At 44.3% G+C, this 21,607-nt stretch overlaps 2 protein-coding genes and 1 pseudogene across 5 annotated transcripts; 2 read left to right on the top strand and 1 right to left on the bottom strand.

Annotated features, from left to right (window-relative positions):
* Positions 1-592: 592 nt before the first annotated feature.
* On the top strand, positions 593-2,105 carry LOC103120561 (ubiquitin-ribosomal protein eS31 fusion protein-like; annotated as a pseudogene). The gene is made up of 4 exons (XR_001601676.1): positions 593-652; positions 826-1,024; positions 1,353-1,420; positions 1,980-2,105. The product of XR_001601676.1 is annotated as a ubiquitin-ribosomal protein eS31 fusion protein-like (transcript).
* Positions 2,106-7,116: 5,011 nt separating this feature from the next.
* CCDC163 (CCDC163 homolog) lies at positions 7,117-11,483 on the bottom strand. 2 transcript variants are annotated; one of them, XM_016191640.2, is made up of 8 exons: positions 11,062-11,483; positions 10,938-10,968; positions 10,594-10,784; positions 10,401-10,482; positions 10,047-10,233; positions 9,861-9,928; positions 9,513-9,580; positions 7,117-7,379 (listed from the first exon to the last, which is right to left on the bottom strand). In XM_016191640.2, exons 1-8 carry the CDS (start codon positions 11,131-11,133, stop codon positions 7,272-7,274), a joined length of 807 nt encoding a protein of 268 aa, XP_016047126.1. In that variant the 5' UTR covers positions 11,134-11,483; the 3' UTR covers positions 7,117-7,271. The 2 variants fall into 2 exon arrangements, with proteins under 2 accessions (XP_016047126.1, XP_016047125.1); XM_016191639.2 differs by having other exon boundaries at positions 10,938-10,971; positions 11,062-11,481.
* Positions 11,484-11,592: 109 nt separating this feature from the next.
* Positions 11,593-21,012, top strand: MMACHC (metabolism of cobalamin associated C). Of its 2 annotated transcripts, none has more exons than XM_016191638.2 (4): positions 11,593-11,867; positions 15,716-15,910; positions 19,562-19,726; positions 20,503-21,012. In XM_016191638.2, exons 1-4 carry the CDS (start codon positions 11,787-11,789, stop codon positions 20,908-20,910), a joined length of 849 nt encoding a protein of 282 aa, XP_016047124.1. In that variant the 5' UTR covers positions 11,593-11,786; the 3' UTR covers positions 20,911-21,012. The 2 variants fall into 2 exon arrangements, with proteins under 2 accessions (XP_016047124.1, XP_007531057.1); XM_007530995.3 differs by having other exon boundaries at positions 11,612-11,867; positions 19,562-19,714.
* Positions 21,013-21,607: the final 595 nt, after the last annotated feature.

The raw sequence follows: 21,607 nt of genomic DNA, 5'->3' as shown, positions 1-21,607 counted from the left end.
TATGTTTTAAAAACTGTGTGGCTTAGTGATGCAGTGGATAAAGCAGTGGACTGTCTAGCATAAGGTCAAAAGTTTGACCCCTGGCATCACATGTGACAGGATGATATTCTGGTTCTCTCTAACCCTTTCATTAATAAATAAATATTAAGAGAAATGATTAACTGGGGCTTAAGCCCCTGATCCCCACCTGCAGGGGAAAATTGTCATGATCAATGAAGCAGTGCTGCAGGTGTCTCTCTTTATCCCTATCTCCCCTTGCCCTCAATTCCTTTCTGTCTTATCCAATAAATTGAAAAAATACATTTAAAAATGATTAATGGGGGTGACCCAGTGGGTGACACACTAGACCTACAAGCATGCTATATCTGACGTAGCATTTTCCAGTGGCTCAGTGGTAAAGTACTTTTCTTACATGCATGAGTCCTTGGGTTCAATTTCAGGAACATGGAAGCAATAAAAACAAAACTGTATAATCCATGGATGATGGAGAGTGGGTTTTACACATTGTTATCTCACTAGTTCATAAAAAAAATTAAAAATTTTGCCTTCCCATCCTCCATCTGAGGTAGACCTGCCACCAAGATATAGTTTTATGAAAACCCTCAAGAAGACTATCACACTTGGGTTGAGCCTTCAGATACCATAGAAAATGTAGCCCTAAAGCAAAGAGCTCTTGGGGTAGGGGATTTCAGATCCTAAAGTACAATGGTGGAGGAGGACCTGGGTTGGGAGTAAGTGTTTTGCAGAAAAATTGAGAAATTTTACCCATGTATCAACAACTATATTTACTGTAAACCATTAACCCCAATTTAAAAAATGCAAATATAAAAGCCAAGGTCCAAGATAAAGAAGGAATTCCTCCTGATCAGCCAAGATTAAATTTTGCTGGCAGACCTCTAGAAGATGGGCGTACTTTGTCTGACTACAAGACTCAAAAGGAGTCCACACTTCACCTTGTTTTGAGACTCATGTTGGTTCTAAGGAAAGGAAGAAGTCCTATACCACTCCTAAGAAAAATAAGCACAAAAACAACAAGGGCAACAAAAGGGAATAAATAAATGAATAAATATTTTTTAAAAGAATAAGCATAAAAGAAAAAAGGCTAGGGGAGTCGGGTGGTAGCACAGTGGGCTAAGCGCAGGTGGCGCAAGGACCAACGTAAGGATCTTGGTTTGAGCTCCCGGCTCCCCACCTGGAGAGGAATCGCTTCACAAGCTGTGAAGCGGGTCTGCAGGTGTATATCTTTCTCTCCCCCCTCCATTTCTTTCTGTCCTATCCAACAACAATGACATCAATAATAACTACAATAATAAAACAACAAGGGCAACAAAAGGGAATCAATAAATATTTAAAAAAGAAAAAAGGCTAAACTGGTGGTCCTGAAATACTATCAGGTAGATAAGAATGGCAAAAGTAGGGAGTCGGGCAGTAGCACAGCGAGTTAAGTGCAGGTGGCACAAAGCCCAAGGACCTGCGTAAGGATCCCTGTTCAAGCCCCTGGCTCTCCACCTGCAGGGGAGTTACTTCACAGGCACTAAAGTAGGTCTGAAGGTGTCTTTCTCTCCCCCCTCTCTCTCTTCCCCTCCTCCCTCCATTTCTCTCTCTGTCCTAACAACAACAATAATAACTACAACAGTAAAAAAAAAAAGGACAACAAAAGAGTAAATAAATAAATATTAATTTTTTTAAAATATTTTTTATATTTATTCCCTTTTGTTGTCCTTGTTTTATTGTAGTTATTATTGCAGTCATTGTTGTCGGATAGGACAGAGAGAAATGGAAAGAGGAGGGGAAGACAGAGAGGGGGAGATAGACACCTGCAGACTTGCTTCACCACTTGTGAAGCGACTCCCCTGCAGGTGAGGAGCCGGGGGCTTGAACCGGGATCCTTATGCCGGTCCTTGCGCTTTGCGCCACGTGTGCTTAACCAGCTGTGCTACTGCCGGACTCCCTAAAAAAAATTTTTTTAATGGCAAAAGTAGTTGCCTTCATCAGGAGTATCCTTCAGATGAAGGCGGTGCTGGAGATTTTATGGCCATTCACTTTAGCAGACATTATTGTAGCAAATATTGTCTGATTGTTTCAACATGCCAGGAGACAAGTAATTGTGTATGAGTAAAAGGCCATGAGATAGCAGTAACAGGGAGTTGGGCTGTAGTGCAGCGGGTTAACGCACCTGGTGAGATAACAGTAACAACAGTATGAATTATACAAATTTAAAAATAGGGTCAGTAGCTCAGTAGTAGAGTACACAAATGAGTAAAGATTAATTGTAAGTCCTTTTATAGATTATTTGGGGGTTGGGGAAATAGCATAGTGGTTATCCAAGTCTTTCAGCTCAAGGATCCCAAGTTCAATCTCTGAGCAGTACCCTGGCTATAAAGAAAAAAATAAAATAGAAAAGAAAAGAAAAGGGAAGGAAACAAAAAAGAAAAAGATTAGGAGGATCCCTAGAGAGCTGGGGTGGGGGGACACCCAGAGAAGTCCTCTTGGCCCAAAGTCTTTTCTGTTTCATTCTGGTAACAAATCATGTGCTGCCACCTGGTGACAGTTTAGATACCACTGTTCTACACTGCTTCAGTATAAAACCTTTATTTTTTTTTTTTATCTTTTTTTTATATTTTGCTTTTCCCCCTTTTTTTGCCCTTGTTGTTTTATTGTTGTTGTTATTATTGTTGTTGTTACTGATGTTGTCCTTGTTGGAAAGGACAGAGAGAAATGGAGAGAGGAGGGGAAGACAGAGGGGGAGAGAAAGACACCTGCACATCTGCTTCACCGCCTGAGGAAGAGATTCCAGGTGGGGAGCGGGGGGGCTCAACCCCAGATCCTTACACGGGTCCTTGTGCTTTGCACCACGTGCGCTTAACCCACTGTGCTACCACTGGACCCCCTCTTTCTTTCTTCCTCTCTCCCTCCCTCCTTTCTTTCTTTCTTCTTTCTTCCTTTCTTTCTTTCTCTCCTTTCTTTCTGCCATGGTTATGGCTAGGAATCAGTGCCAGCACTATGAATCTACCAATCCTGGCAGCCATTTCTTTTTCTTTCTCTCTTTCTTTTTTCTTTGATAGGTCAGAGAGAAATGGAGAAAGGTATGGACCGGCATCAGGATCCTGGTTCAAGCCTCTGGCTCCCCACCTGCAGGAGGTTTGCTTCATAGGTAGTGAAAGCAGGTCTACAGGTGTTGGGACTTCAGAGCTTCTCCCCATCTCTGTTTTCCCCTCCTCTCTCCATTTCTCTCTGTCCTATCCAACAACAATGACAGCAATAATAACAATGATAAACAAGAGCAACAAAAGGAAAAAATTTAAAAATAATAATAATAAAAGAAATTGAGAAAGGAAGGGGAGACAGAGGAGAGAGATAGACACCAGCAGACCTGCTTCACTGACCATGCAGCATCCTTTCTGCAGGTGGGGAGTTTAACATTTCTTTTGCCAGAGCCCTTATATGTTGTAGGCCTGTCTTCCAGAGAGACTGATAAATAAATAAGTGAAGCACTGACAGCAAGTGGAACTAAACAATGTGACCATTGCAGATGTATCACCTGCTCAATAGAAGATGTAAAAGGTTCAATTCCCTGCACCACCATAAACCAGAGCTGAGCAGTGCTCTGGTAAAAAGTAAAAAATAAAATAAAAAGAAGAAGTTATGGTACATACATTCAGTGTAAAACTACTCTGCAATCAAGAAAAGATACTGGAGTGGTCTGGGAGGTGGCACAGTGGATAAAGCATTAGACTCTCAAGCATGAGGTCCTGAGTTCAATCCCTGGCAGCACATGTCCCAGAGTGATGTCTGGTTCTTTCTCTCTCTCCTACTTTCTCATTATCAAATAGATAAAATCTTAAAAAGAAGAAGGGGAGTCGGGTGGTAGCACAGCAGGTTAAGCGCAGGTGGCACAAAGCGCAAGGACTGGCATAAGGATCCCAGTTCGAGCCCCCAGCTCCCCACCTGCAGGGGAGTCGCTTTACAAGTGGTGAAGCAGGTCTGCAGGTGTCTATCTTTCTCTCCTCCTCTCTGTTTTCCCCTCCCTTCTCCATTTCTCTCTGTCCTATCCAACAACAACGACATCAATAACAACAATAAAACAACAAGGGCAACAAAAGAGAATAAATATTTAAAAAAAAAAGAAGAGGAAGAAGAAAAAAGAAAGAAAAGGAAGGAAAGAAGGGAGGAGAGAAGGAAGGAAGAAAGAAAGGGAGGTCAGGTGGGAGAAAGAAAGGGAGGCACAGCGGGTTAAGCACACATGGCACCAACCACAAGAACCAGCGTTAAGGATTCCAGTTCGAGCCCCCAGCTCTCCACCAGCAGGGGAGTCGATTCACAGGCAGTGAAGCAGGTCTGCAGGTGTCTATCTTTCTCTCCTCCTCTGCCTTCCCCTCCTCTCTCCATTTCTCTCTGTCCTATCCAACAACAATGACATCAATAACAGCAACAATAAAAAAAAAAAGAAGAAAGGAAGAAAAGAAAAAATATCAAGGCCAGGTGGTGGCACATCTGGCTAAATGCTCACATTACAGTGCGCAAGGACCCAGGTTCAATCCTCTGGTTCCTACCTGCAATGGGAAAGCTTCACAAGTGGTGGAGTAGGGCTGCAGGTGTCTCTCTGTCTCTTTCCCTTTCTATCTCTCCCCTTTCAATTTCTCCCTCCCCTCTCAATTATTCTCTCTATCCAATAATAAATAAAGAAAAGAAAATATGATATTTTGTCCTGTATGATAAAATGGATGGAAATGTAAGTGACTATATTTAATGAAGTAAACAAGGAAGTTAAAGAAAACTAAAAAATGGTTTTGTTCATATGTGGAATAGAGAATTGAAACTCATGAACTTGCAAAAAAAGTGAAACTTCAAGATTCTATGAAAACTATGGTGGTTATCATTGGGGGTGGGAGGATACAGAACTTTGGTGATGAGTGCAGTGTGAAAACTATACACCTATAATCTCATAATCTTGTAAACCATTATTAAATCATTAGTTTTTTTTTTCACTTCTACAAATTCTCCTCTTCCAGTAAATTCTTTTTTTTTTTTAATTTAAGAAAGGAGACATTAACAAAACCATAGTCTAAGAGGGGTACAATTCTGCACAATTCCCATAACCCGATCTACATATCCTATTAGTTTTTTTTAAAACTGAAAAGCATCGGGTTAGGAGCAGAGGTACTGGGTGCCACAGGAGGAGGTGTAGTAGATGAGCTACAGAATCTGATCCCCGGCATTGCATATCCCAGAGTTACACTTTGGTTCTCTCTCACTCTCTCCACCTCTCTCATTAATGAATAATTAAATCTTGGACCAAGCAGATAGCATAATAATTATGAAAAAAAGGCTTCTTTCATGCTTGAGGCTCTGAGATTTCAGGTTCAATCACTAACACTACCATAAGCCACAGCTGAGCAGTGCTCTGGGAAATAAACAGATTTAATTATTTTTTTAGTTGTCCAGGAGGTGGCGCAGTGGCTAAGGCACTAGACTGTCAAGCATGAGGTCCTGAGTTCGATCCCTGGCAGCACATGTACCAGAGTGATGGCTGGTTCTTTCTCTTGTCCTATCTTTCTCATGAATAAATAAATAAATTCTAAAAAAAATTTATTTTTTTAAATGTTGTTTATTATATTTATTGGATAGAGACAGCCAGAAGTCAAGAGGGAAGGGGGTAAGAGGGAGGAAGACAGGGAGTTGGGTGGTAGCAGACTGGGTTAATCGCACATAATATGATGTGCAAGGATCCCAGTTCAAGCCCCTGCCTCCCCACCTACAGGGGGGTTGCTTCACAAGTGGTGAAGCAGGTCTAAAGATGTCTTTCTCTCTCTCTCTTTTTTAAAATATTTATTCCTTTTTTTGTTGTTTTTGTAATTATTATCGTTGTTGTTATTGATGTCATTGTTGTTGGATAGGACAGAGAGAAATGGAGAGAGGGGGGAAGATAGAGAAGGGGAGAGAAAGATACACACCTGCAGACCTGCTTCTCCGCCTGTGAAGTGACTCCCCTACACGTGGGAAGCTGGGGGCTCGAACCAGGATCCTTCAGCTGGTCCTTGTGCTTTGCACCACCAGCACTTAACCCACTGCACTACCGCCCAAATCCTCCTTTCTCTCCCTCTCTATCTTCCCCTACTCTGCCAATTTCTCTCTGTCCTAGCCAATTAAAAAAATTAGAATAAATAAATATTTTTTAAAAAAGAGATAGAGAGACAGAGAGACACTTGCAACACTGCTTCACCACTCATAAAGCTCCCCCCCACACACAGGTGGGGACCGGGGGCTCAAACCCAGGTCCTTGTACACTGTAACATGTGTGCTCAACCAGGTGCACTACCACCTGGCCCGATTTAATTATTAAAAAGAAGAAGGAGGGGGGAAGAAGAAGAAGGAGGAGAATGACGACAAAGATGATGATGACAACAGGAAAAGAAGCAGAGGGAGTTGGGCGGTAGCGCAGCGGGTTAAGCGCACGTGGCGCCAGACACAAGGACCAGCCTAAGGATCCCGGTTAGATCCCCTGGCTCCCCACCTGCAGGGGAGTGGCTTCACAAGCGATGAAGCAGGTCTGCAGGTGTCTGTCTCCCCCTCTCTGTCTTCCCCTCCTCTCTCCATTTCTCTCTGTCCTATCCAAAAACAACATCAATCATAACTACAACAATAAAAAACAACAAGGGCAACAAAAGGGAATAAATAATAATAAAAAAATATTTTTTAAAAGCAGCAGCAGAGATACTGAAGGAAGAGACCAGAGACTGATACATAAATGCAGGCTGGGCTGAGACTGAAAGGGCTGGAGTGAGTCTCAAGAGGCAAAAGCCAGAGATGAGAGGAAGCTCCAATTGCCCCAGTGTAGGACTCACCAAAATGTTTCACCCACCCCTGCAGCTCCACAGCAGTACTGATCCCAAAGTACTAACCTCAGGAAGTAAGGTATACCTACTTCATTCTACCCACCAGAACAAGACTTCCCATCTTTTTCTAAGTTCCACTGAGAACAGGGCTTATAGAAGGTAGATCTGTGTCTATGAGTTTAGACTTCAGAGACAGATATGACAGGAAGCAGTCAGATAAAAGAAGGTACAGCTAAGACTATGCCCTGTAAGTGCTGATTCACAAAAAAGAAAAAAATAATCAGGAAAAGCCAAGTCATTTTATTGCAGTTGGTGAACAGAAATTGGGGAGAATAGATACCAGTTATATGGGGAACCCAGAAATGGGAACTTATATGGAAAAGTGAGCAAAGATTTCATTCTTCTACTCTTACTCTTACAGGTATTACTTGTCACTCAGGAGCATCTTGGGTTCCTTAAAGGACAGGTACTCCTTCTCAAGGTTCTGGATCTTGAGCTGTAAGATACTGGGCTCCAGGTTAGAAAGGGTGCTCCACTGGAAATCTAAGAGGGAAAGAGAAGAAGAAAAAAAAATCAGCAAATGCTGATGTATATAGAACCAGGTCCTGGACTTTCCTTATGGATGCTGTGATGGTCGTGCTGGAATACAGGCCTAACTTGAGATAAATAATTCAAAGTTCAGCAACTTCACAAAGAGGTTCCATTCAACCCAGTTCCAAACAATTAGTTGACATTCACGTATCATTCAGATTCAAATTCTCCTGCACCCTCACTCCCCACTGAGGCATATCAATTTACTCCCACTTAGCTTCTTTAAAAGTGCCCAGCTGTGGGCCTGTGGTGCACCTGGTTAAGCATACACATTAATATGAATAAGGATCTGGGTTAAAGCCCCCGCTCCCCACCTGAGCTGTGAAGCAAGTACTGCAGGTGTCTGTCTCTCTCTCCTACTATATCTCCCCTCCCCCTTTTAATTGCTCTTTGTCCTGTCAAATAAAGAAAATGGGGAGGGGGGCTGGAGGATAGCACAGTGAGTTAAGCACACACGGCACAAAGCCAAGGACTGGCGTAAAGATTCCGGTTCGAGCCCCAAGCCCCCCACCTGCAGGGGAGGTTGCTTCACAAGTGGTGAAGCAGGTCTGCAGGTGTCTATCTTTCTCTTCCACTCCTCTCTCCATTTCTCTCTGTCCCATCCAACAACAACAACAGCTATAACAACAATAGCAATCACAACAAGGGCAACAAAGATGGGAAAAACAGCCTCCAGGAGCAGTGGATTCGAAAAAGGGCCACTAGCAGTAGTAAATTCACTGTGCAGGCACCAAGCACTAAAGATAACCCTGGTTCAGGAAAAATGCCCAGCTACTATTATTATCTAGAAGGTTGACTTTAGAGCTAAATGAAATAGATATGGGAAAGGTGCAGTGAGAGACAACTTAGATTGGAAGACATGAATGAAAGTCCTAGAAAGAGAAACAGAATCAGAAGCAGAGACAGTAATGTTGAGTCAAGGGGACTTTGCCATCATAGAAGTGCTCTCTTGGGAGTCAGGCGGTAGTGCAGCGGGTTAAGTGCAGGTGGCTAGAAGCACAAGGACCGGCTTAAGGATCCCAGTTCAAGCCCCAGGCTCCCCACCTGCAGGAGAGTCTCTTCACAAGCGGTGAAGCAGGTCTGCAGGTGTCTGACTTTCTTTCCCACTTCTGTCTTCCCCTCCTCTCTGCATTTCTCTCTGTCCTATCTAACAACGACAACAACTACAATAAAAATAACTACAACAACAATGAAAAACAAGGGCAACAAAAGGGAAAATAAATTTTTTATAAAAAAAAAGTGCCCTCTTTCTCAGATCAGGTTCCAGTTCCTTCTCCCTTTGTGCTCCAAATACACACACATACTTTTGCATCCCCATATCAAGTAAAGAATGTGTGGGGCCAAGTGGTGTCACAGCTGGTTAAGTGCACACATTATAGTGTGCAAGGACCCAAGTTCAAGTCCCTGGTCCCCATCTGCAGGGGGTAGGCTTCATGAGTGGTGAAGCTGGTCTGTAGATGTCTCTCTACCTCTCTCCCTCTCTATCTTCCCCCTCAATTTCTGTCTCCATCCAATAATTAGTTAATTAAAATATTTTAAGAAAAAATAAAAATCAAGTAGAGAATGCCCAGTACTGCCATTATGAACTATAACCAAGATACTCCTATCAGGTGAACTTTTTTTTCCCCTGATGCCTGGCATCTGTGAGACAAAACCCCTCCAATGCCATGGCACCCATATCTGCTGACCCAAAGAGGTTGTTCTCCTGTAGGGATCCTGGGCCTTTGTCCTGATAGCCTCTAGGATTCCAATGTGATCACTGGTCTCTTGGCCATATTTCGGCTGCTCCAACATCTGCTAAGCCATGAACCCAGGTAGGACCAAACCTCTCCCTTTCCAGGAGGGACACTCCCCTCCCCATGACACTCCCCTCCTGGTATCCTCATATGGACAAGAACAATTTCTAATGGCCTAGAGTAGAGAGAGTTGGAAGAAGTTTGCAGAGAAGTAAAGTCAGTTCAGGAAAAAGAAGAAAAGACATAGAGGTGGGAGAGGACATCCTGGCCTGCCCATTGAACCAGACAAACTGAGAAAAAGGGGTCTCTACAAAGAGACTTGAAGAGGTAGGCTGGATCCTTGTCCTACCTTCCAGTTGCAGGCCTGAGTCTGTCGACCTTCAGTCATCTGTTTCAGCAGCAGCTCTTGGTGCTGGCCTGGAGATGAAAGAAAGTGTAAAGGAGCTGTCTCCAACTTCTTTACTTTCCTGATCTTGTAAATCACTTGCTACTCAAAACTGAAGTAGATACATTCTCATTCTGCTGGTGGAAGTTCCCATGCTAAAAGAGGAGACTCTACTAGACTTTGGGAGGAAGAACAAGACAAAATATTTGGTCAGAGTTCTGCAAAGTAGTCAAAGCTATGGCCATACAGTGGGTGAGCAAGAAGGCTTTCCAGAAAAGATGAACTCATACCCAGCCCCAATCTTTTACTCACTCAGCTGGTCTTGAAGCAACTTCAGTTCCTCTCGCAGAACCTCTGACTCCTCCCATAGCAGCTGCTGCCTGCACAAGTAACAACCGTGTCATTCTGGAGCCAACGAACAAGCCCAGAGGAGGCCACCAGCTTCCCAGAGAACCAGTAGCACAGAGGCCTGAAGAAGTGGTCTTGCCCCTCACTTACTCATTCTGAAACTCTTGGTGAAGAACACTAGGAGTACTGCACTTTCTAGGACGTGTTTGTATTTGAGCTTGGCACTGTTCTTGCACCTGGCTTCGAAGGCTCTGTAGTTCCTTTCTCATCCTCTCCAGTCTTTGCTCCAGGAGAAGGGTCCTCCTCTCTGGGCCCCTCTGTAGCAACCTTACTGATGCTGTAGTGGGAAAGTTCAGGGTCAACCCCTCTAGGAACTTCATATATGAGCCTATAGAGACTCTAATTGCAAATGAAGAAACATGTGCACACATCAAGCTTATGAAGAAAATTGTGTGCATACTACATGTGATGTTGCGTGTATGAAGAAAAGAAGTGGCCAGATACCTTCCAAGGAGCAGATCTGGTGCTTTTGCTGCTCTTGATCTTCTAGAAGATCCTGCACAGTCTGCCTCAGTGTCTCCACTGCCTGCCCAGGCAGAAAAACCCTATGAGCTATTGTGAAATGGGCTTCCCCAACTCTTAGTACCCCCATCTCACACAAACAGTACACAGACATGGCCAGGGCTCCACACTTCACCTGAGTCTGGGATTGAAGCTGGGTTTGGAGAATAAGCACTTCATCTTGGAGAGGAGATGCAGTGTGGGTCTTGGCCCAGCTCAGCCTCCCTGGGGCAGTGAGAGTCTCTAGAGCCCAAGGTCCTGGAGTTTGGGCTCCTGGCTGGGGAGGCAAGTGGTGAGGGGAAATCCAGGTCCCAATCAAGTCTCTGGCTGAAGGAATAAGGGAAGGTCAGATAAAAGCCTTGGTTGAGGAACAGGCAAAGGACGGAATGCATGTTCAGGAACGCTTAGGCCAGGAAGTGTTGGGATTTGGAAAAAGACATACTAGGGAAAACTAGGGAGTATAAAGGGGGCAACATTCACCTGCGGTGGAAACTCCAAGGGGATAGAGCCGCTGCTACAAAAGAAACAAGTCGCAGCAAGTCAACCAGCTTTTCTCACAGTCCTTTAACCCACACCCTCTAATCGGACCTGGGCGCCCCTTCACCTTAATCCGGGCCACATTTCCGTCAGTAGCACTGAGAAGCTCATCGAGCCGCTCAGACCAGCTGCTATGCATAGCCTGAGGCAGGGGAATGGCCCTTAGGCTTTCTGTGTCTTTGCTCTTGCAGCCCGGTACATCCGAGGCACCCACAGCTTCAATGTCAGATCAGATCCAACAAAGGGGAGGCGGGAAACAGTATCAAATCAAACATGCGTCTCTGGGAAGAGTCAGGGGTATAGCGTTTTTAGGGAACTGGTGGGAAAACGCGATACCATACGCAGGTATCAGGTGAGAATTGAAGATACGAGTCTTGGTCAAGACCTCCGGAGAGGCAGCGAACCTGCGCCATCTCGCCGCCACCCGGGGCAAACCATCGCTTAGGCCAGGAAAGTGCAACCGACTGCCGCAGTGCCACTTGGGAAACTGAGTTTGCCTCTCACAGACACTAGCGGTGTTGGAGACTGCTGACCTCAGGTTCCCTGGCTGCAACACGTGTTCTCACACCCCCATCGTGAAGCTTGCCGGGAAACCGAGTCTTTCTGATTCTGTAGTGGTTGACTCCAATTAGTATATGAACTACATATCCCAGGATGCCTCAGGCAGTCAACTGAGAGGCCAACGGCGTTTTCAGTGGTCTGGGAAATGGAGTCCAAACTACCTTGAATCTTAATAACCTAGTTTATCCTTGAGACTCTATTCCCCAGCAAGCTCAGCGTGTAGCGTGCGTTATGGAGCCGCAAGCCGCCGAACTGAAGTTGAAGATTGAGGACACGTTGTGCCCTTTTGGCTTTGAGGTTTATCCCTTCCAGGTTTGTTTATCCTTCCTGAGACTGCAAGCGTCTAATTAGCGTAGGTACTAGTGGAGTAAGATCGAGTGTCTTCAGGTCCTTTCCAACTCTGCGGCCCAGAGCTCTGACCTGCCGGGACCTAATGTCAGGGGGGACTTGGGTTAAAAAGGTAGAAGAGGGAATCGGGCGGTAGCGCAGCGGGTTAAGCGCAGTTGGGACAAAGGACTGGATTACGAATCCCGGTTCGAGCCCCCGGCTCCCCACCTGCAGGGGAGTCGCTTCACAAGCGGTGAAGCAGGTCTGCAGGTGTCTGTCTTTCTCTCCCCCTCTCTGTCTTCCCTTCCTCTCTCCATTTCTTTCTGTCGAACAACGACATCAATAACAACAATAAGAACTACGACAATAAAACAAGGGCAAGAAAAAAAGGGAATTAATAAATATTTTTAAAAGATATATATAGTAGGAGAGCAGTTGCGGGGCGAGGGAGATACCATAGTGGTTATGCAGAGACTCTCATGCCTGAGTCCCAGGTTCAATACCCTGCACCACCATAAGCCAGAGCTGAGCAGTGCTCTGGTAAAAAAAAAAAAAAAGAAGAAGAAGAAGAAGAAAAGAAAAGCAGTCGCAAGTTTTCTTTTTTCTTCGACCCATATCATGACGTATTAATAAGTGGGAGTTGGTATATGATCGAGTAACCTCCAGTCACATTACATAAAAGGGCTTATGAGAGCAGAATGGTTCTTAGAAGCTCCTATAAAGAATTAGGAGAAGGCAAGGTCGGGAAAGTGTGCATGACTAGAATTTAGATCATGTGAGGAGAGAAAGGCATTCCTGGTGTTGAGCAAGCAAACAATTGACTGCTTTGTTTCCTCTACTAACAGAAGGTTAATTCATGATATTGCCAGTCACCAGTGCTGGGTTGGATACAGAAACCTTTCTGACACAGAAGTCTGGCACCACCACCTCCCCTTGTTTACATAGGTTCATTTCCTCCTTATCTATGTCCACTTCTGAATCAACTCAACTTAAACCCAGATGCCTTATCCTTAAAGGGCAGTGCATTCCCACTCAGAGGCCCACAGTCCTGCCTAGAAAGGATACAGAGGAATAGATTGAGGGCTGGAGAAACAGCAGAATGGTTATGCAACAAGACTTTCAAGCTTGAGGTTCTGAGATTCCAGGTTCAACCCCCAGCCCCACCATAAGCCAGAGCTGAGCAGTGCTCTCATTAAAAAGAAAAAAAAATGTGGTCTGGGAAATGGCCCCAGTCCCCACCTGCAGGGGAAAGCTTCACAAGTGATGAAGCAGGGCTGCCGGTGTCTTTCTGCCTTTCTATCTCTCCCTTCCTCTCAATTTCTCCCTATCTCTATTCAATAAATAAATAAAGATAATAGAAAAAATTTAAATATTAAAAATAAATAAAAAGAGAGAGAGATACATACAGAGAGCTAGCAGGCCACTGCTCAGCTCTGGCTTATGGTGGTCCTTGGACTTGAACCTGAGACTTTAGAGCCTCAGGCATTGAAGTCTTTTGTTTGTTTATTTGTTTTTGCATAACACTATCCTGTCTTCCCCACCCCAAGACACGGTTTCCAAAAAGCATTTGATAATTTTCAGGGAATACCCACCTGGTTCTGTCACTGTACTAGTCAAAGTGCAAACATTTCCTTTTTTTGTTTTTAGATTTTCTTCTTTTCTTTTGTGTATTTATTATTAGAGAGAAATTGAGAAAGGAGGAGGAGGTAGGGACAGAGACAAAGAGACACCTGCAACCCTACTTCACCACTCATGAAGCTTCTCCCCTACAGGTAGGGGCCAAGGGCTTGCTTGAACCTGGGTCCTTGTGCACTGTAATGTGTGTGCTTTTATGATAAGTCAGAATACTGCTCCATCATGTGCGATGTCAGGCATAGGAAGCATGTGCTATACCCACTAAGCCACCTCCCAGCTGCACAATCTCCTTGTTATTTATTCATGAATTCTTCTCTTCATTTACTTACATGTTTTGTTTTATTGTCATTAGGGCTATTGCTGGAGTTTCGTGCCTACATGATGAATCAACTGGTCCTGGTGGCTTTTTCTAGGAAGGAGGGTCTATCACCCTTCCTGCAGGAGGACCAGCGATTTTTTTTTTATATTTATGTATTCCCTTTTGTTGCCCTTGTTGTTTTATTCTTGTAGTTATTATTGTTTTTGTTATTGATGTCGTTGTTGGATAGAACAGGGAGAAATGGAGAGAGGAGGGGAAGGCAGAGGGGGAGAGAAAGAAAGACACCTGCAGACCTGCTTCACCACCTATGAAGCAACTCCCTTGCAGGTGGGGAGCCAGGGGCTCAAACTGGGATCCTTACACTGGTCCTTGGGCTTTGCACCACCTGCACTTGTGCTTAACTCGCTGTTCTACTGCCCGACTCATGAGGACCAGGGATTTTAACCTGGGTCCTTGTGCATGGTAATTTGTGCACTCTACTGGGTGTGTCATCATCCAGCCCCATATTTATTTATTTATTTATTGCTTCCAGAGTTATTGCTGAGACTCAGTGCCTGCACATAAATCCACTGTTCCAGCAGTCTTTTTTTTTTTTTTTCTCTCGATATTTTGGATAGGACACAGAAATTGAGAGAGATAGCTAAGACAGAGAGGGGGAGAGAAAGATAGATAGCTGAAGACCTGCTTCACCACTTGTGAAGCAGCCTCCCATCCCCCACAGGTGAGGAGCCAGTGGCTTGAACCGGTATCCTTTGAACTATGAGTGCTTAACCTGGCCCCCAATTTATTTTTACCGGAGCACTGCTCAGCTCTGGCTTATGGTGGTACAGTGATTGAACCTGGGACTTTGGCGCCTCAGGCATGAGACTCTCTTTACATAACCATTATGCTATCTATCCCTACCCCTTTATTTACATTTTATATAGATACAGAGTCAGAGAGAGTGAGAGAGACCACAGCACCCTTGAAGTTTCCTTTAATGCAGTGGGGATCAGGTTCAAACCTGGGTTGCACATTTGACAAAGTAGCACAGTATCCAGAAGTGAACTATTTCACCAGCCCTATTCTGCCTCTTCTAAACACCCTGTCTGCAGCCAGGGTAATAGCTAGGTTGGTAAACAGGAAATACATGCTTGAAGTTCACAGTTCAATGCCCAGCACCATATCTACCAGAGTGTTCTTTCTTTTCGCTCAAGAAATTATCTCTTGTGGAATAAAACAAACCCCATAACAATTTCAGACAAGTTATGAATAAAGAAGTATCATTATATCATCAGTGAAAATTCATTGGGAGTCTGGTGGTAGTGCAGCAGGTTAAGCGCACATGGCACAAAAGCACAAGGACCCCGGTTCGAGCCCCCCGGTTTCCCACCTGCAATGGAGTCGCTTCACAGGTGGTGAAACTGGTCTGCAGGTGTCTATCTTTCTCTCCCCCTCTGTCTTCCCTCCTCTCTCCATTTCTCTCTGTCCTATCCAATGACGACATCAATAACATCAACAATAAGAACAACAAGGGCAACAAAAGGGAATAAATAAATTAATTTAAAAAAAAAGAAAATTCATTGAATGAGCAGCCAGGCAGTGGTGCAACTGGTTGAGTGCACATTACAATGTGCAAGGACCTAGGTTCAAGCCCCCCAGTCCCCATCTGCAGAGGAAAAGCTTTGCGAGTTGTGAAACAGTGCTGCAGGTATCTGTCTCTTTTCTTCTCTGTCACCCCTTTCCCTTTTCATTTGTCTTTATGCAATAAATAGATAAAAATAAATTTTAAAAATTCACTGAATGAATGAGATACAAGCTGGGGAAAGATGTGAGAATATGAATGCTAGGTTTTATAAGATTTCTGACCCTTCAACACAGCCTTAATTTTCTGTTCTAGGTGGCATGGTACAACACACTCCTGCCTCCAGCCTTCCACCTACCCCTGCCAGGATCAACGCTGGCCTTCCTCGTCCTCAGCACACCAGCTATGTTTGACCAAGCCCTCAAACCATTCCTGAAGAGCTCTCACCTCAGAGAACTGACTGACCCTGTGGACCAGTGTGTGGCTTACCACCTGAACCGTGTTAAGCAGGTGAACAGGGTTCATGAATCTTCCCATCCCCACCCCCATCTTCCAAACCTGAAGCTACTTCAGGTTCCTCCAAGTTCAGTGGGGATTTTTTTTTTTTTCTGTACAGCCTTGGTTTATAGTGCTAGAGATTGAACCTGGGAATTCAGAGCTTCAGGCATAAAAGTCTTGCATAACCATCATGCCATCTCCCCTCCCCTCGTAAGTGCAGCTTTGTTTTTTCTTTGAGATTAATGGTTTACTATTGACAGTAAAATACAGTAGCTTGTACATCTGTAACATTTCTCAGTTTTCCATATGACAATCTAACCCCCTCTCCCCCCCTCCCATCACTATGTTCCAGTACCTGAACACTCCGTATCCCCCACTCCAGAATCTTTGACTTTGGTGCACTACACCAACTCCAGTCCTAGTTCTGCTTTGTGTTTTCCCTTCTGTTCTTATTTTTCAACTTCTGAGTGAGATCTATTGATTTTTTGCCTCTATGATTATCACTGGGGCTTGGTACCTGCACTGTGAATCCACTACTCCTAGAGGCTATTTTATCCCTTTTGTTATCCTTGTTGTTTGTCATCGTTGTTGTTACTATTGTTATTGCTATTATTGTTGTTGGATAGGACAGAGAGAAATTGAGAGAGGAGGGGAGGACAGAGAAGGGGAGAGAAAGACACTTGCAGACCTGCTTTACCACATGTGATGCGACCCCTCCTGCAGGTGGGGAGCCCAGGGCTCAAACCAGAATCTTACACTGGTCCTTGTGATGTGAGCCATGTGCGCTTAACCCAGTGCACTACCACCCAACCCCCGAGACTTTTTTTTTTTAACCAGAGCACTGCTCAGCTTTTTGGAATATTGTGGTGCAGGAATTGAACCTGGGACCTTGAAGTCTCAGGAATGTAAGTTTTTTGTATAACCATTATGCTATCTCCCTAATGCTTCATCTTGACCTACCTGTCATAAAATTAGGAGCCACCTAATGGGATAGAAGGATGTTCGCAGGAAGTTGGGTGGTAGCACAGCAGGTTAAGCTCAGGTGGCACGAAGCACAAGGACCGGGTAAGGATCCCAGTTCAAGCTCCCGGCTCCCCACCTGCATGGGAGTCACTTCACAAGCAGTGAAGCAGGCCTACAGGTGTCTTTCTCTCCCTGTCTGTCTTCCCCTCCTCTCTCCATTTCTCTCTGAACTATCTAACAATGATGACAATTAATAACAACAACAATAATAACTACAAGAATAATGAAAAACAACAAGGACAAAAGGGAAAATTTTTAAAAAAGGATGTTCTCATGCCAACCCTTGTGTTCTTTTTTAAACCAGAGCAATACTCAGCTCTGGTTTATGGTGGTGCTGGGAACTAAACCTGACTTTGGAACCTCAGGTGTGAAAGTTGTTCGCATTATATTATCTACTTAAGCCCTCCTTCTGCTTTTTTTTTTTTAAAAGATTTTATTTATTTATTTATGAGAAAGATAGGAGAGAGAAGGAACAAGATATCACTCTGGCACTTGTGCTGCCAGGGATTGAACTCAGGACCTCATGCTTGAGAGTCCAAAGCTTTATCACTGCGCCATCTCCCAGACCACTGCTTTTTTTTTTTATAACTTTTTTTATATTTATTTATTTTCCCTCTTGTTGCCTTTGTCTTTTTTTATTGTTGTTAGAGTTATTGATGTTGTCATTGTTAGGACAGAGAAATGGAGAGAGGAGGGGAACACAGAGAGGGGGAGAGAAAGATAGACACCTGCAGACCTGTTTTACCACCCGTGAAGTGACTCCCCTGCAGGTGGGAGAGCCAGGGGCTCCAACTGGGATCCTTACACTGGTCCTTGGGCTTTGCATCACTTGCGCTTAACCCACTGCACTACTGACTGACTCCCCTCCTTCTGCTTTCTTATGCCAGGTTCTACCACCTTCATCTAAAAGCTCACAGGTCTAACATGAATATGATTCTGTAATGGATGGGCAACTTTACGACCCCCAGATTAGTCTGTGAAATAGAAATAACCCAAGACCCCCAGATATTTTTCCTGTTTCCTTCATGCTTGGGGTTTCATCTTTTTTTTTTTTTTGAGACAGAAATTGAGAGGTAAAGAGAGATAGATACCTGCAGCACTACTTCTTCAGTTAGTAAAATTTTCCCAGGCAGGTGTGAACCAAGAACTTGAACCTAGGTCTTTGTGCATTTTAACATGTGCACTCAACCCAGCCCCCACACTCATATACACACACAGTTCCCACTCAAATATACACATATACATTGGGACTCTGGAGGGCAGACTCAAGTCATCTCTCCTAATGGAGATTTTTGAGCAAGATTGTATTTCCCTTCAAATTAAAAAAAAAATTTTTTCCCTTTTGTTTCCCTTGTTTTTTCATTGTTGTAGTTGTTGTTGTTATTGATGTCGTTGTTAGATAGGACAGAGAGAAAAGGAGAGAGGAGGGGAAGACAGAGGGGGAGACACCTGCAGACCTGCTTCACCACCTGTGAAGCAACTCCGCTGCAGGTGGGGAGCCGGGGGTTCGAACTGGGATCCTTACACCAGTTCTTGCACTTCACACCATGTGCGCTTAACCCACTGCACTACTGCCTGACACCCTTCCCTTCAAATTTTAAGGCCCCAAGGTCCCAGGTTCTATCCCCCACATCACCAGTGCTGTGGTTAAAAAAATAATCACTTCGTGGCATAAGGATCCTGGTTCAAGCCCCCAGATCCCCACCTACAGGGGGGTCACTTCACAGACGGTGAATCAGGTCTGCAGGTGTCTATCTCTACCCCTCTGTTTTCCCCTCCTCTCTCCATTTCTCACTGTCCTATCTAACGACGATGACACCAATAACAACAATAACAACAATTAAAAAGAGACAACAGGAGTCGGGCGGTAGCGCAGTGGGTTAAGCGCACGTGGCGCAAAGCACAAGGACGGATGTAAGGATCCCGGTTCGAGCCCCTGGCTCTCCTTCTGCAGGGGAGTTGCTTCACGGGTGGTGAAGCAGGTCTGCAGGTGTCTTTCTCTCCCCCTCTGTCTTCCCTTCATCTCTCCATTTCTCTCTGTCCTATCTAACAACGACATCAATAACAACAACAATAATAACTACAAGGGAACAAAAGGGAATAAAGATTTCAAAAAAGACAACAAGGGCAACAAAAGGGAAAATAAATATTTAAAAAATAATAATCATCACTTCAGGAGCCTAGCTGAGCGAGCACATTACAGTTTCACAAAGATCTAAGTTCAAGCCCCAGCTCCCTACCTGCAGAAAGCTTCAGAAGTGGTAAAACTGCTAGTTGTCTCCCACTCTTCCCTTTCCTTCTCAATTTCTCTAACGTAAATAAAGCCCTGCTTCACCACTTATGAAGTTTTCCCACTGCAGATAAGGCACCAGGGGCTTGAACCTGCATCCTTGCGCACTGTAATCTGAGCATTTAACCAGGTGCGCCACCACCTGACCTCTAGAAATATATAATTTTAAATCCCTTTAAACTTTAGCCCTCCTGGACAGAATAGTCTTCCTTACTCTAGAAGCCCCTGTATTTCCCTCCCCCTCCAAGGTTTTTTATCCTTTGAATGAAGTTTGAAGACCAAGAACTAGAACCTTTAAGAAAAAGGTCAATTCTTTATACCATGCTTAAAGGAGACATTTTCTTTCCCAGAGCCTCCCAGAGCTACAGGTGGAAATCATTGCTGACTATGAGGTTCACCCCAACCGGCGCCCCAAGATTCTGGCCCAGACAGCAGCCCATGTGGCAGGGGCTGCTTACTACTACCAACGACAGGATGTGGAAGCTGACCCCTGGGGAACCCAGGTCAGATGGCAGGTCTGAATGAATAAGAACAGAGAAAATGGTAGATAATCTCAGGCTACAAGGTCTCAAGTTACTATACCTCCCTTGGATGAAATTGCTAGTAAAAAAAAAAATACCCTGGGGCTGAAGATAGCATAATGGTATCAAAAATTCCCAGGTTTAATCCTCAGTACCACCATTAAAAAAAAATTACATATGTATTGTTTTTTTTTATTTTTTTTTAAATATTTATTTTATTTATTTATTCCCTTTTGTTGCCCTTGTTGTTTTATTGTTGTAGTTATTATTGTTGTTGTCGTTGTTGGATACGACAGAGAGAAATGGAGAGAGGAGGGGAAGACAGAGAGGAGGAAAGACAGACACCTGCAGACCTGCTTCACCACCTGTGAAGCGACTCCCCTGCAGGTGGGGAGCCGGGGTTCGAACCGGGATCCTTATGCCGGTCCTTGTGCTTTGCGCCACCTGCGCTTAACCCGACTCCCTATATATGTATTTTTTTTTTTTACTCTGCGTGCTTTCTGAAACTTGAAGATATATCAAATCAGAACTTCATCTTAAACCCCTATCTTACAAGTCTGAGGGTGCAAAGACCAGTGGTAATACTGAGGAAGTTGAGGCTTAGCTTAAAACCCTCAAGTCAAGATTGAGTTCCTAAGAGTTATCCAGAAGGGGACGGAGGCAAGTCTTGTAGGATTACTGTACAGAGTAAGCTGTGACCAAGCCTCACTTTGTTGGATTTGGTGTCAGGGTGCCCTCCATAACTTGACTTTCCTTTACCCTCTCTCCAGCACATAGCAGGTGTGTGTATACACCCTCAGTTTGGGGGCTGGTTTGCCATCCGAGGAGTTGTGCTGCTGCCAGGAATAGAAGTGCCGGATCTACCACCCACAAAGCCCCTTGATTGTGTACCTAAAAGAGCTGACCGAATTACCCTGCTTGAAGGTTTCAACTTCCACTGGCGTGACTGGACTTACCGGGATGTGGTGACACCCCAGGAGCGCTACTCTGAAGAACAGAAAGCCTACTTTTCCACTCCACCAGCCCAACGTTTGGCCTTGTTGGGCTTGGCCCAGAAGTCTGAGCCTTGCTCTGCTCCCCTGGAGTTTCCATTCACAGCACTCACACCCAAGAATTCCAATAGAGCCTGGGGCTGGCTGAACTCTGATGTTTCACCACTTAAATCCGCTAGTCCTTGATGGCCTACCTACCTTGGTGATCCTTATTTATTTATAAACAGTGGTACGCTAGGCCTTGATTTTGGCAAGGAAAGAGAACTGAGTAAAAGATGACTATTTTTTTCCCTTTTGTTGCCCTCATTTTTTATTGCTGTAGTTCCTGTTGCTGTTATTGATGTCTGTCGTTAGATAGGACAGAGAAAAATGGAAAGAGGGGAAGACAGAGAGGGGGAGAGAAGTAACGCCCCTGCTGTGAAGCAACACCACTCAGGACCAGGGCTTGAACCGGGACCCTTATGCCGGTCCACCTACAACTATTTTTTTTTTTAAAGTATATAGTAAAGCTCTTCAGTGAAGATAAATATTCAGCTTAGTCAAGACAAGAGGCAGATTTAGAATCCCCTACCTGGGACTGAGACTATTTCTATGCATTGTTTGAATACTGTTGACTCAGGAATTGACCATCCCTAAACAATAACATTAGCTTAATTGCAGTGGCAACTTAATAAACACTAATAGGCCTTATTTCCATACTGTAGTCAAAGGTGAGTCCTTGGAACATCTCCTTCAAGCTACTTTGCCAAGTTCCAAAGATAGCTTCTAACTTCTGTGCTCTGAGCACTAGGTAAAAAAGGTTTGCTTATGAAAAGTTCCTGTTTTTATAGTATTTTAATGTTTGTGTATCAGAGTGATGAGTTCACACACCTTAATGTCACTG

Source organism: Erinaceus europaeus, chromosome 13 (assembly GCF_950295315.1).
Source record: "Erinaceus europaeus chromosome 13, mEriEur2.1, whole genome shotgun sequence".
NCBI lineage: Eukaryota > Metazoa > Chordata > Mammalia > Eulipotyphla > Erinaceidae > Erinaceus > Erinaceus europaeus.
Note: the sequence above shows the minus strand (reverse complement) of the source record. Positions and strands in the feature narration are given on the sequence as shown.